The 14,789-nt window shown below is 41.7% G+C and overlaps 2 protein-coding genes across 4 annotated transcripts in view; one reads left to right on the plus strand and one right to left on the minus strand.

Moving 5' to 3' along the window:
• Positions 1-2,361, plus strand: part of CYFIP2 (cytoplasmic FMR1 interacting protein 2) — a 119,188-nt gene extending 116,827 nt beyond the window's left edge. For all 3 annotated transcript variants that reach the window (XM_012781578.3, XM_075996248.1, XM_012781581.3), the window contains one exon: positions 245-2,361. In XM_012781578.3, coding sequence (XP_012637032.1) covers positions 245-412 — 168 coding nt within the window. In that variant the 3' untranslated portion in view covers positions 413-2,361. The remainder of the gene's footprint in view (positions 1-244) is intronic.
• MED7 (mediator complex subunit 7) overlaps positions 1-14,789 on the minus strand; it is a 315,410-nt gene that overhangs the window by 247,546 nt on the left and 53,075 nt on the right. The gene's annotated exons all lie outside the window — the stretch shown is intronic.

Genomic DNA, 14,789 nt, shown 5'->3' on the forward strand with positions numbered 1-14,789 from the left:
TGTGCCACACCGTTTTGATTACTGTAGCTCTGTAGTAAGTTTTCAAGTTTGCAGAGGGTTTTTTATGGTCCAGTTCACATTTGATTGAGAGAGTTCTGGGAACCCACAGAAGGCCTTTAAGCAAGAGAGTGACATGATCATCGAAGCTTCTGGGCCCTGTACCCCGACTTTACTGACTGCTTCTCTTGTCCTTCCTCTTTCCACCCCTTGCTTCCCTCACCTGGACATCCCTGTCCTTCTGCAGCCCCTGAAAAAGATGGCCGACCGGATCAGGAAGTACCAGATCTTGAACAATGAGGTTTTTGCCATCCTGAACAAATACATGAAGTCCGTGGAGACGGACAGTTCCACCGTGGAGCATGTGCGCTGCTTCCAGCCGCCCATCCACCAGTCCTTGGCCACCACCTGCTAGGCAGAAGGTCCTGCAGACCCTTGACCAGCAGGAGGAAGAGGAGGAGCAGGGGAGAGAAAGCCACAGCCAGCCTGCCACAGGACCCGACCGGACAGCGCGTGGGATGGACCCAGAAACAAACAAGCACCTCCCCAAACCCATCTGCAGCATTCCCAAGGGCGGGGCCTGTGCATGCTCTCCCGTGACATCTCCATGGTGGTTTGTCCATAGCATAAATGAAAAAAACAAAAAACAGGGCAGTGTGTGCTTTTTTTTTTTCTTTTCTCCCCTTAGCTGTATTAAGAGCTCCTAGTTTCACCCTTTCTCCATCCCATAGTTCCACCCATCTGCGGTTGCTTCCCCAGAACTCCTCCCAAGATGGCGGCCTTCTCCCCAGGGCCCGCGTGCGACCCCAGGACTGAAGGCTCAGAGACTCAGCCCGGCCCAGAGGGCAGGCGACAGCCTACTGCTGCTTCCTCTCCCCGGGCTCCCCCCTCCAGGGCCCCAGGTGGCATCTCCCCCTGCAGTCAGTGCCGGGGATCCTACATATAGGCTCCCCAAAACCCCATCCTAACCACACACCCCCCCAGGACAGTCCAAGAAAGAAGTCAGAAGAGCTTTCATAGCTGTACCCCGCTGAGTGGAGACAGGGGTAGGAGCACGGTCAGGCCTGGGGGGGAAGCAGGATGTATGAACACAACCAGGATGCTACAGCCCCAAACAGAACATGTTTAGGCCATCGCAGCAGCCTAATGATGAGATAGTTCTCTTATTCCTTAAGCAGGTGCTTAGCACGGGGCACACATGAGAGGCAGTCTTGACCAAGTCACAGCCCTGCCCACAGCATTAGCCAGCCACCAAATTAGGGACCACTTCTTGGCACAGAATCTCATCAAGGAAAACTCCCATGAGAAAGGGTTATTAAGGGATTTGTACAACAGAGGCCAAAAACATCTTGGGGACAGGGAGGTAAGAAATAAAAATAATACTTATCAATGAGCTTTGAATATCAAGATAAACCCCACAGGGGAGGCCTGTTTTAGTGAATCAGAACTTTAGTTGTCCTAGATGCTCAAAGTGTCTTGCAACGTTTCATCTTTTGCTCGCAACTTCCTGTTCTCAGTGTTCCTTAAGTTAGACTTTGGGGTGTGTCTTCTCTCACAAGGGTATATGTCCTTCCATTTTCCCGACTGAACTAAAATTCCTCTGCAGAATCTTCCGCCAAGTGTGGGGAGACCACTGAGAAGGACAGAGGCCTTTGGGATATAAATGTCTTGTTACAGAGCACATTGTCTTCAAAGGGCGGCTGCAGCACTGAGCTTTTAAGAACATACAAAGTGTGCTATTTGACAGTCTCCTCCAACCCAGGGAAGAAGAGAAAAGAGAAAATGGAAGGAACAATAATGAAATAGTTACCTTTAATCAGATGCCCCCATTTTTCACCCCATGGGAAGAGCAAAGGAAGTGTCCATAACAACAGGCTTGTGCAATAGACTCGTCCTCCAGTGAGAAATTTGGGGGTGCCAAATGTGGTCCAATGGCCGCTTACATCAGACCCTGAGATTAGCACATTTGAATGCAGAGTCCTGGGCCCCACCTCAAACCTAATTTGAATCTCTGGGAGTACAGCCTGGAAATCTGCATTTTTCCATAAGCTCTCTGAGTCACTCTGTTGGGCAGCAAAGTTTGGGAACCACTGCTATAAAGGAATCCTTCTGCTTAACCTTGGGCTTTGAGCTGCCTCTAAGCCATGAAAGGAAGTATGTATAGGGAAGGAAGGTGATTCAGAGTAGAAGCTGGCAGACCCTCCTGTCTGGAGCTACCACGTCCTATTTCTGATTTCTTTTTTCCCCTTGGTGGCCACAAGAGTGTCCCAGAGGCAAAAGGGAGAGGTCACCCCACCTGGCAGAACTACATGGTAAAACATGCCTCCAAAACCCACATGCAATCTCTAAGCTCCCAGATCTTCCATGTTATCTAGGGACGGTAGCTAGCTCTGTCTGATGACCAGCGTTCATCCCCAATCCTTGACCATGGCTTTGTGGAGATTTGGATCATCCATTTGGTAAGATGGCTATTGCAATCACCTGCCCCTCCCACCCTGCATTCATAACCCTGAACTTGACCCCCTGGGCACAGTTACATTATCCTCAGGAGACTTGATCCCAGAAAATTGAGGTCTTCACTTGCAGGAGAGAGATTTCATTTCCCTGGCTTGCCAGCAGCACGTATTTATGAACACCAGACAAATTTAATATTCTTCCCTCCCTGATATTACTGCCTCCCCAGCCCTACCTTTTGATTTTTGTGTGTGTGTCTAAGAACCAGGAAAAAAATAAATAAAGCTTAGGTTTTAAAAAGATTTAAAATACCTGTTTCAGAAACTGTCAAATGTACCATATTTGTATTAAGACTTGTTGGGGATTTTTGTACAATGAATTTACATTTATTTATGGTGACTTATATTTACGCTTGTGATCAAAGAATGATGTTAAATTCTTAAATCCTATTTGCTATGCAGCTGAAGATGATATTTTGATTTGTATTTTGGGGGTACCTGTGTTGAATTGATAAACATTTCCATCTCCATTAAAACTGCTTCCAGACCAGTAAAACTAGCAACTTGGTCTTGATTCCTGATCACATTCCAATTCTCATTACCTATAGAAGGCCACCTTAGAACTAATGACTAAGAAAAGAACCTGAAAGAGAATGAAAATATAGCAGGTCTGTACAACCTAAACTAATGGCTTGCCTTGATTTCTCTCTGGGGAGGAATTACATCTTTGCAAATTATTTGCACTGAACAAGTTGCAGGAGACAGTTCTTACAACAGTTGGGGATATCATAGTCTCACTGAGTGTAATTATGCACACTACATCCCTAGTTCTAAGAGAAAGAATGGGAACTAATGTTTATTGAGACCGAATGAGTGTAGGCACCATGCTGAATCCTATCCATTCCCTTTCATCAACCACAACCACTTTATGTGGTATATTTCACATTCTACAAGAAGGCCATAGAGAGTTTATTTTCACAATTACTAAGTGATAGAGCTGGAGTTTGAACCCACTTCCAAAGCCTTAGCTTTTGCTGTCACACTACAATGAACTGATCAGCCAGGCCAAAACACAAAAACTAGACTTGAGTATTTGGTCACTGGACCTTCCAGGGCTTTTTGAGTCAGTAAGATTGAGCAAAATCTGGTATCAGGAGCAGCCCGTGCAGTGTGCTGGCTGAGGAGATCCCAGGCTGAAGGGGAAAGGCTTGTGCCTGGGAACCTCTCATATCATAAGAGAGATGTTCACTAGAAGGATGCCTGGAACCTCACACTTCACACAGCACCGGCTTTCCTAAAGGCCATCCACTAAGGTGAGTGCTTGGGCCATTTCCTCTTCTGTCAAGTTAGACAAGCTAATCCCTTCCAGCTCTGATCGTCTGATTCTAGGTAATTTCCCACTGGTGTCCTTTGAGGACTTTGAGGGGCCTGACTACTACACTCAAATCCTTCTCAACCTCGTGTCACCACCTCCTAAAATTGCCATCATTAGGAGGCATGTATTTAAGCCAGCGCGGTTAGGGGACTGTCAGTCTTGAGAGATGCTCGGTGAAAAGAGAGCTCCATGAAAAATAAATTTGAGGAACGCTTCATGCCCTTTCCTCTCTGCAAGATCCATAATGCTCTGCGGAGTCCTGCAGAACCTAATCAGTCTGAATTAATATCATGTCTCCTAGATAGCCATGACCTTGGGAACCCCTTTATCTGAAACACTAATCAACGTCTCTTGGAACACACTTTGAAAAACACTGGGCTAAAGGTATGGACATCCATGGTAAGGTATTTTTAAAGCCCCACAGGAGAAGGACCACTGACATGCAAGGAGCCATGACACTGGGGCACAAATAGGGAAGTAGGGACCTGGCAAACTATTGAAGGGTTTCAAATAGGAAGGGGAAGCATTTTGATGATGGGAGAGAATATAGTGGCTGGGAGTATTGTTTTGCTGAAGCTGTCATGTCATAACAAATACCCAGACTGGGTGGCTTAACCAACGGAAATTCATTTTCTCACAGTTAAAGGAGCTAGAAGTCCAAGGTTAAGGTGTCAGCAGAGTTGGTTTCCCCAGGCCTCTTTTCTTGGTTTGTGGGTGACCACCTTCCCCTTGTATTGTCCCATGGTCTGTGTGTATCTGTGTGCTGACCTTTTCAACTTCCAAGGGTTTTTAAAGACCAGTGTTCTTTTTCTTCCTTTCTCACCCCCACACCATTTTTCCCTTTTTCACTTTTTGGGAGCCAGACATTAAAGACCAAGACATTCAAAAGCAACTGTATAAAAGGAAGAAATTAGAAAGTTACCATGCATATACAGGGAAAGGCGCTGGCTAAGAAATGACCAGAGAAGACCTTAAGTTTACTCCACAGGCTGATATTCAGCATAGAGACAGCCTACATCAATCAAAACAAAAAAAACCAAAACAGGCCGGGCGCGGTGGCTCACGCCTGTAATCCTAGCTCTCTGGGAGGCCGAGGCGGGCGGATTGCTCGAGGTCAGGAGTTCGAAACCAGCCTGAGCAAGAGCGAGACCCCGTCTCTACTATAAATAGAAAGAAACTAATTGGCCAACTAATATATATAGAAAAAATTAGCCGGGCATGGTGGCGCATGCCTGTAGTCCCAGCTACTTGGGAGGCTGAGACAGAAGGATCGCTTGAGCCCAGGAGTTTGAGGTTGCTGTGAGCTAGGCTGATGCCACGGCACTCACTCTAGCCTGGGCAACAAAGTGAGACTCTGTCTCAAAAAAAAAGAAAAGAAAAAAAAAAAAAAAACCAAAACAACCCCCCCACACACACACACAAACATCAAACCCTGGGGAAAAGAAAGAATCTGATTTCCAGAGATACCACATTAGATTCAATTGTCCAGTTTAACAGCAACAAAAATAAATCACAAAGCATACAAAGAAAAAAGAAAATATGGCTCATTTAAAAAAAGAAAAAACAAACAAAAAACAAAAGAAACTGTCCATGAGAAAGACTAGATGGCAGACCTACTAAATAAAGAGTTTAAAACACCTATCTTAGATGCTGAAAGACATGGAGAAAGAAATGATGTAGGAATAAAATATAAACATCAATAAAGAGAAAGAAAACATAAAAAGAAAGCAAAAAGAAATTTTAGAGCTGAAAAGTACAATAGAAACTAAAAAATTCACTAGACGAATTCAAAGGCTAATTTGAGCAGGCAGAAGAAATAATCAGTAAACCTGAAGATAAGACAACTGAAATTATCAAGTTTGAGGATCAGAAAGAAAAAAAGATTTTAGAAAAGTTAACAGAGCCTAAGGGACCCATGGGATACCATCCAGTGAACCAATATACTCGTGGGAGTCCCACAAGAGAGAGACAAAAGGGCAGAGAAATTATTTGAAGAAGTAATGGCCAAAAAATTTTCCAACTTTCATGAAAGACATGAATATGAATACCCAAGAAGCTCACTGCCAGTAGGATGAACTCCAAAGAGACTCACACAGAGACACGTTATAACCAAAATGTTAAAAGACAAAGAGAATCTTGAAAGCAGCAAGAGAAAAGTAGCTCATCACATATGAAGGATCCTCAATAAGATTATCAGCATATTTCTCATCAGAAACTTTGGAGGCCAGAAGGCAGTGAACTGATATATTCAAAGTACTAAAAACAAAAACAAAAAAAACTCTGACAACAGAGGGGCTGACTACAGGCATTTGGTACTTGTTTCCATCACAAAGAAGAACCAAAATACCAAGTAGATAATTATGTTTCAAATAGATCACCTAAGAGAATGCTAGAATTCAACAGAGAAGTGATAGGAAATATCTAAGTCAAGGAAGTAGAAGGAAGCAAGGTAGTCTACTGGGCTGGGAATGGCTGAGAGCCTGGAAAGGCTCCCCACTGGGAGGAAAGGGTAAGTGAGTGTCCCCCAACAGTTCACATCCCCACCATGGACTCCTACAATCCTAGCCACAGGAGAGCACCTCAACCCACATGGGCCCTGAGAGTAACATAGGGAACTGCCTGGAGACCACTCCATGGCATTGCTCCAGAAAGGGAGCTCACACCAGATCTCACACACACCCTGAGACCTAAGCAGCTATTGCAAAGCACGATATTGAGAGCCCAGCCCCCAGCAGACTAGATCCTACCTTGGAGCCCCAAAGTCCCTGCATCTGCACATCCCTGCAGCCCTGTGGACATCTCCTACATGTAGCAAGGCAGTGCACTACTGGCTGTTGCTGGCTGTTGCTACCAGGGCTGAAAACTGAGCCATTGGCAGCAACCCTATTGCCCCTAGTAACAGGGCCATCAGCTATTTAAAGTGCCCTAAGGAAAGGCTACTTCACTTATTGCTGCCACCTGAAGCCAAAAGTGTGCACTCCCCAGCATCCCGTTTATAGCTACAACCATTGAAAGCAACCCCACCCTCCCCAGAAGTATGGTCACAGTGGAGCCACTGCTGCCCCCCACTCAAGCATTCCACTGGGGCCCTGGAGGAAATTCTGCCCCTGCCTATCACAGCCAGTGCCCACATGCACTGCTGAAGGGCCTGACAACAGGACTGGCTGGCCTGGTGCCACCCCCACCAATGTCTGAGCATGCCATATGGGGGATCTGGGGATCACCCTTCCCCATCCACCACTGTTGGCACTAGAGCACTCCTCCCAGGGGCTTGAGGATGGGTCCACCAAACCTGCTGCTACCACCACAGCTAGCAACCATCTGCACGTGCCACCTTCTGGTCTGAAGACCAGCCTGCCCAGCCTATTACAGCCATCAACAACACCAGCATGGACTGCTTGGGAGTAAGAGAGTTGTCCCACCACTGCTACTACCATCCCCAATGTGATACCTGCTTCCCAGGGGCCCAAGGATTCCCCACACACACACCCAGACCCACCACTGCCACTGCTGGCACACAAGCAAGCTTCCTGGAGGCTCAAGACACAGACCACTGGGACCCACTAACACTTATGCCAACATAAGCTGCCCTGAGCCCAAGGACAGGCATGTTCAGCCTGCCAATTGCCACCACTGGGGCCAAAGGACTGGCCTGCCTGATGCCCCATCTCCAGCAAAATGTAAACACAGCCTCCACTAACCACCACACCCTAAGCCACTGAGGAAATTACAGACACTACTGACACTGTTTACAGCCAAAGAAATCATACAGAGATTACGCTACTGCATATACCCCAAATCTAAGCCAAAGTGCCCTACCCAAGCAACACCCTAGATACATCTTTAAGAAAAAGTCCTCCCTGACAAAAGAAAATTCAGAAAATTAGAGAGGCAAAGGTTATACCAGATGTACAGATATCAGCATAAAGACAGAAGAAACATGAAAAAGCAAGAAAATAAGACACCTCCAAAGGAACACAATAATTCTCCAGCAACAGATTCTGATGAAAAAGAAACTTATGAAATCCTGGACAAAGAACTCAAAATAATGATAGTAAAGAAGTACAGTGAGATACAAGAGAACTCAGAAAAACAGTACAAAGAAATCAGAAAAATAATTCAAGATATGAATGAGAAATTTAACAAAGAGTTAGGTATCATAAAAAAGAATCAAATTCTGGAACTGAAGAATTCATTGAATGAAACACAAAATACAATTGAAAGCTTCAATAATAGACTAGATCAAGCAGAAGAAAGAATTTCAGAACTTGAAGATAGGTCTTTTGAAATAACCCAGTCAGACAAAAATAAAGAACAAAGAATAAAAAATAAATAAAGCCTATGGGACATATGTGACACCATAAAGTGACTAAATGTTTGAATTTTCAGTGATCCAGAAGGCAAAGAGAAAACAAAAGAGATAGAAAACCTATTTAACAAAATAATACCTGAAAACTTCCCAAGTCTAACAAGAGATTTAGACATCCAGGTACAGGAAGTTCAGTGATCTCCAATTCAAAAAGGTCTTCTCCACAGCACATTACACTCAAACTGTCAAAAGACTAAGAGAATTCTAAAAACAGCAAAAGTGTCTAGTCACTTATAAGGGAACCCCCATCAAAATAACAGTGGATTTTTTATTAGAAACTTTACAAACCAGGAGAGAATGGGATGATATATTCAAAGTGCTGAAAGAAAAAAACTATTAGTCAAGGATCCTGTACTTAGAAAAATCATTTTTTTTTCCTTGAGACAGAGTCTTACTTTGTTGCCCAGGCTAGAGTGAGTGCCGTGGCGTCAGCCTAGCTCACAGCAACCTCAAACTCCTGGGCTCAAGCAATCCTGCTGCCTCAGCCTCCCGAGTAACTGGGACTACAGGCGTGCACCACCATGCCCGGCTAATTTTTTCTATATATATTAGTTGGCCAATTAATTTATTTCCATTTATAATAGAGACGGGGTCTCATTCTTGCTCAGGCTGGTTTCGAACTCCTGACCTCAAGCAATGCACTCGCCTCGGCCTCCCAGAGTGCTAGGATTACAGGTGTGAGCCACCACACCCGGCCTTATATGAAGAATTTTATATAGAGCAAAACCGTCCTTCAAAATCGAGGGAGAAATTAAGACATTCTCAGATAAACAGAAAGCTGAGAGAGTTTGTGATGACTAGACCTGTTCTGAGAGAAATACTAAAGGGAGTCTTGCAGGTTGAAATGAAAGGACACTAGACAATAACATGAAGCCATAGGAAGAAATAAAGATCTCAGTAAAGACAGGGGCAATTTGAAAACTAATATTATTATAACAATGATCTATAACTCCACTTTTTGTTTTCTACATGATGTAAGAGATTAAAAACAATTACTAGTCTAAAAGCTAGTACAGGGCCGGGTGCGGTGGCTCATGCCTATAATCCTCGCACTCTGGAAGGCCAAGGTGGGTAGATTGCTCGAGGTCAGGAGTTTGAAACCAGCCTGAGCAAGAGCAAGACCCCGTCTCTACTATAAATAGAAAGAAATTAATTGGCCAACTAATAAATATAGAGAAAATTAGCCGGGCATGGTGGCGTATGCCTGTAGTCCCAGCTACTTGGGAGGCTGAGGCAAAGATTGCTTGCGCCCAGGAGTTTGAGGTTGCTGTGAGCTAGGCTGACGCCACGGTACTCACTGTAGCCTGGGCAACAAAGTAAGACTCTGTCTCAATAAAAAATAAAATAATAAAAGCTAGTACAGTTGACTATTGAACAACACAGGTTTGAACTACATAGATTCACTTATGTGTGTATTCTTTTTAATAAATATATTGGAAAGTTTTTTGGAGATTTGCAACTATTTGAAAAAACTCACAACCAAACCACATAGCCTAGAAATATCAAAATATTTTAAGAAAAGTTAGGTATGCTATGAATGCATAAAATATATGTGGACGCCAATCTATTTTACCATTTACTACCATAAAATATGCAAAGATCTATTACAAAAAGTTAAAATGTATCAAAATTTATGCACTTACAGACTGTATATGTCACCATTCATAGTAAAAAAATGTAAACAAACATAAAGAAGCAGTACTAAATCATGACTGCATAAAATTAACTAGAATACTTATTGTACTACCGTGATGATTTCATAGACACTTCCTACTTTCATCACGGGGAGCTCAAGTATTGCAAGGATTTGCTTAAAATGCCACGTGATGCTAACCATCTCTGTATGGACAGTTTGTCTCTCCAGTGAATTATATGTAACAGTAAAAAGTCATCTCTCACCTCTCCCATGTATTTTTTGTGTTTAATGAAATACCACAAACCTTGAACACCACCATGGGACCCATATGAAGTGCCACTGGTGATGCTGGAAGTGCTCTTAAGAGGCAGAGAAAAGTTATGACATTGTAAGAAAAAGTTGAAATGCTTAAAATGTATCATACAGGGGTCCTCAAACTTTTTAAACAGGGGGCCAGTTCACTGTCCCTCAGACCTTTGGAGGGCCGGACTATAGTTTAAAAAAAAACTATGAACAAATTCCTATCTACACTGCACATATCTTATTTTGAAGGGAAAAAACAAATGGGCAAAAACACCCGCATGTGGCCCGCATGCCACAGTTTGAGGATGCCTGGATCACAGAATGAGGTCTGAAGCTGCAGGTGCCTACCATTTTAAGATACATGAATCTACCATAAGGACCATCATTAAAAAAGGAAAGGATATAAAACTATAGCTGCAACTTGTGCTATGTGTGTACTATGCCAGTACACACAAAAACCCTGTGCACTTTGTGAAATACTTTATCTCATATTGAAAATGCAGCTTTTCTGTGGGTGCAGGATTGTTATAAGAAAGGCATATCTATAGAAGCTAATATGATTTGGGAAAAAGCAAAGTCATATGATGACTTAATGCAAAAGGATGGTGAAGGATCTAAAGCAGAATTTAATGTCAGCAAAGGATGGTTTGATATTTTAGAAAGAGGTTTGGCTTAAAAAACATTAAGAAAACACAGAAGCAGCAGACAAGTTCTCAGACACAATTAATAAAATCATTGAGGAGAAAGAATATCTTCCTGAACAGGTTTTTTATTTTATTTTATTTTTTTTCCCCTTGAGACAGAGTCTTACTTTGTTGCCCAGGCTAGAGTGAGTACCGTGGCATCAGCCTAGCTCACCCCAACCTCAATCTCCTGGGCTCAAGCAATCCTCCTGCCTCAGCCTCCTGAGTAGCTGGGACTACAGGCATGCGCCACCATGCCCGGCTAATTTTTTTCTATATATATTAGTTGGCCAATTAATTTATTTCTATTTATAGTAGAGATGGGGTCTCGCTCTTGCTCAGGCTGGTTTCGAACTCCTGACCTCGAGCAATCCGCCCACCTTGGCCTCCCAGAGTGCTAGGATTACAGGCGTGAGCCACCGCGCCCGGCCCTGAACAGGTTTTTAATGCAAACAAAAGTGCCTTATTCTAGGGAAAAATGTTAAAGGACATTTATTAGTAAGAAAGGAAGTGGGCACTAGAATTTATGACAGGAAGGGATAGACTAACTCTGTTTTGTACAAATGCAGTTGGATTTATGATCAGGACTTTCCTTACCTATAAAGCTGTTAATCCCCAAGTCTTGAAGGGAAAAGATCAACAGCAGCTGCCAGTCTTTGGGTTGTTAAACACGAAGGCCTGGACAATGACAACCCTATTTCTGGATGGGTTCCATCGATGCTTTGTCCCAGAAGTCAGAAAGTTCTTTGCCAGTATGAGACTGGCTTTTAAAGCTATTTTGATGTTGGACAATGCCTCTGGCCATCCAGAACCCCAAGAGTTCAACACCAAAGGCATCTAAGTAGTCTACTTGCCCCCAAACACAACATCTCTAATTCAGCTTCTAGATCAGGGGTCATAAGGACCATTAAGACTCATTATACACAGTACTCTATGGAAAGGATTGTCAATGCTATGAAACAGAATCCTGATAGAACATCAAGAAAGTCTGGAGGGATTATACCATTGAAGATGCCATCATTGTTAGAGAAAAAACAGCTATGAAAGCCATCAAGCGCCAAACAAATTCCGCTAGAGAAAGCTCTGCCCAGATGTGCATGACTTCACAAGATTTATGACAAAACCAATCACGGAAATCATGAAAGAGATTGTGGATATGGTAAACAACAACAACAAAAAAGGGTGGTGGGGTGACGGGTGTCAAGATATGGATCTTGGAGAAATTCAAGAGCTATTAGACACCACACCAGAGGAATTAACAGAATATGACTTGAGATAAATGCTTCCAAACCAGTGCCAAATGATGAAAATGACACAGAAGCAGCAGTACTAGAAAACACATTGACATTAGACATTCTGGCAGAAGGGTTTGGTTATTTAAGGCTGCCATTGACTTCTATATGACATAGGCCCTTTTATGATGTAAGTACTGAAACTTAAATGTTGGAAGGAGGATTGATACTGTATGAGAACATATCTAGAGAAATGAAAAAGCAAAAAGTCATACAGAAATTACAGTGTATTTCTGTAAAGTTATACTGAGTCTGCCTGCCTCCCTTTCACCTCCTCTACCTCTTCACCCCTGAGACAGCAAGACCAACCCCTCCTCTTCCTCAGCCTATTCAGCATAAAGGTGACAAGGATTGAAGACCTGATCCATTCCACTTAATGAGTAGGAAATACATTTTCTCTTCAGTATGATTTTCCTAATAACATTTTCTTTTCTCTAGATTACTTTATTGTAAGACTATAGTATATAATACATATAACATACAAAATACATGTAATCAACTATTATCTGTAAGGCTTCTGGTCAACAATAGTCTATTAGTAGTTAAGTTTCGAGAGAGTCAAAAGGTACACAAGGATTTTTAACTGTTCAGGGAGGTGGCACCCCTAACCTAACAGTGTTCAAGGATCAACTGTGTTATTGTAGTGTAGTTTATACTACTACATCTGTGTTTTCTACATAAATTAACTTTGTAATTCTATATCTTGTTTTCTATATAATTTAAGTTTGTAATTCTAAATCTTGTTTTCTATGTAAGAGATGAATGCATTTAAGAAAATTATTAATTTGTGTGTTTGGACACATGATATACAAAGATATAATTATGTGACATCAATAACTGATAGAGGTGGGGACAGAACTGTGAATGAGCAGGGCTTTTTGTATGTTATTAAAGCTAGTAAGGCTAGCATAAGTTCAAATTATAGTATTGTAACTTTAGGATGTTAAACGTAATACCTATGGTAACCACAAAGAAAATAGTCATAGAATTTACACAAAAAATAAAGGAACTGAAATATTTCACTATACAAAGTCAACTAAATACAAAAGATACAATAATGCAGAAAATGACACAAAAATGATAAGGCTATACATAATAAACAGCAAAATGACAGTTTATTAGTAATTACTTTAAATGTAAATAGATTAAATACTTCAATCAAAAGACAGGTTGGCAGAAGAGATTTTTTAAAAAGTGATCCAACTACATGCTGTCCACAAAAAAAGACACATTTTAGATCCAAAGACATAATAAACAAGTTGAAAGTGAAAACATATTTCATATACATAGTAACCAAAAAGAAATGGATGGTAATACTAATAGAGTTTACATAAAAAGGTAGACTTTAAATAAAAAGGTTACAAGGAACAAAGAAGGGTATTATATATTAATAAAAGATTCAACACAGCACCTTGATATAACCATATCCAATAACAGATAATAAGGTATAAGCAGATAAATAGGTATAAAAGAATATTATGAACAATTGTATACCAACAAATTAGATACCCTAGATGAAATGGACAAATTCCTAGAAACACAAAACTTACCAGGACTGAATCACAAAGAAACAGAAAATATGAATAGATCTATAACTAGTAAGGTGATTGAATCAATAATTGAGAGTCTCCCAATAAAGAAAAGCCCTGGACCTGATGGCTTCACAGATAAATTCTATCAGACATTTAAAGAAGAATTAACGCCAGTTATTCTCAAACTTTTCCAAAAACCTGAAGAGGAGGGAACACTCATTCTATGAAGCCAATATTAACCCTGACACCTGCAAGACAGTTTTCTAGGTGGCCTTGGACTGACTGTGTCCTCCCCCATTTCTTACTTCTAGTTCTAAAGAATAACTGTAGAATGTGCTGGGAATATAATATCCTGAGATAGAGAGGGACAGGCCAGAACAGCACAGGCCCTTTTCCAGCCCAAATCCTCCTCAAAGACAAGATGTTCTTCAACATTTTAGCTCAGCATGTCATGTTACTCTAGTGTATCAAATCAGGGTCCCTCAGCTGCAGAGAAAGTGGAGCACAAGATAAGACTCCAGCAACCCTAAAAAGCTGGAGGTTTGAGGGACTAGTTCATAATGAATTTCTGTTGTTCCTTGCTGCCTATCTGTAAGTAATAACCCCACTTTGTGTAACATGTTGGGTGTGTGTTCTGTCTCACCAAACTCAACCAAGTTGGTAGCCAATGCACACTGAACATGCTTCACAATAACAAAGCCAAAGGTATCACAAGAAAACTGCAGACCAGTATTTCTTATAAACCTTGATGCAAAACTTCAACAAAATACTAGCAGACCGAATTCAGAAGCATATGCATGCTAAAGGATTATATACCATGACCATGTGAGATTTCTGCCTGTAATGCAAAGATAGTTCAACATACACACACACACACACAAAAAATGAGATGTATCACATTAACAGAATGAAGGAGAAAAAAACCCACAAGGTCACATCAACTGCTGGAGAAGAAGCATTTTACAAAATTTTGCAAAAACAACCTTTTGTGATTAAAAAACAACAAAAAACAACAAAACACCCAATAAAATGAGAACAGAAGGAAACTACCTCTATATAATAAAAACCATACATGAAAAACCCACAGCAAACATAATTCTTAATGGTAAAAGACTAAAAACTTTTTGTCTAGGAACAGAAAAAAAATGC

This window comes from Microcebus murinus, chromosome 21 (genome assembly GCF_040939455.1).
Source record: "Microcebus murinus isolate Inina chromosome 21, M.murinus_Inina_mat1.0, whole genome shotgun sequence".
In the NCBI taxonomy this organism is placed as follows: Eukaryota; Metazoa; Chordata; class Mammalia; order Primates; family Cheirogaleidae; genus Microcebus; species Microcebus murinus.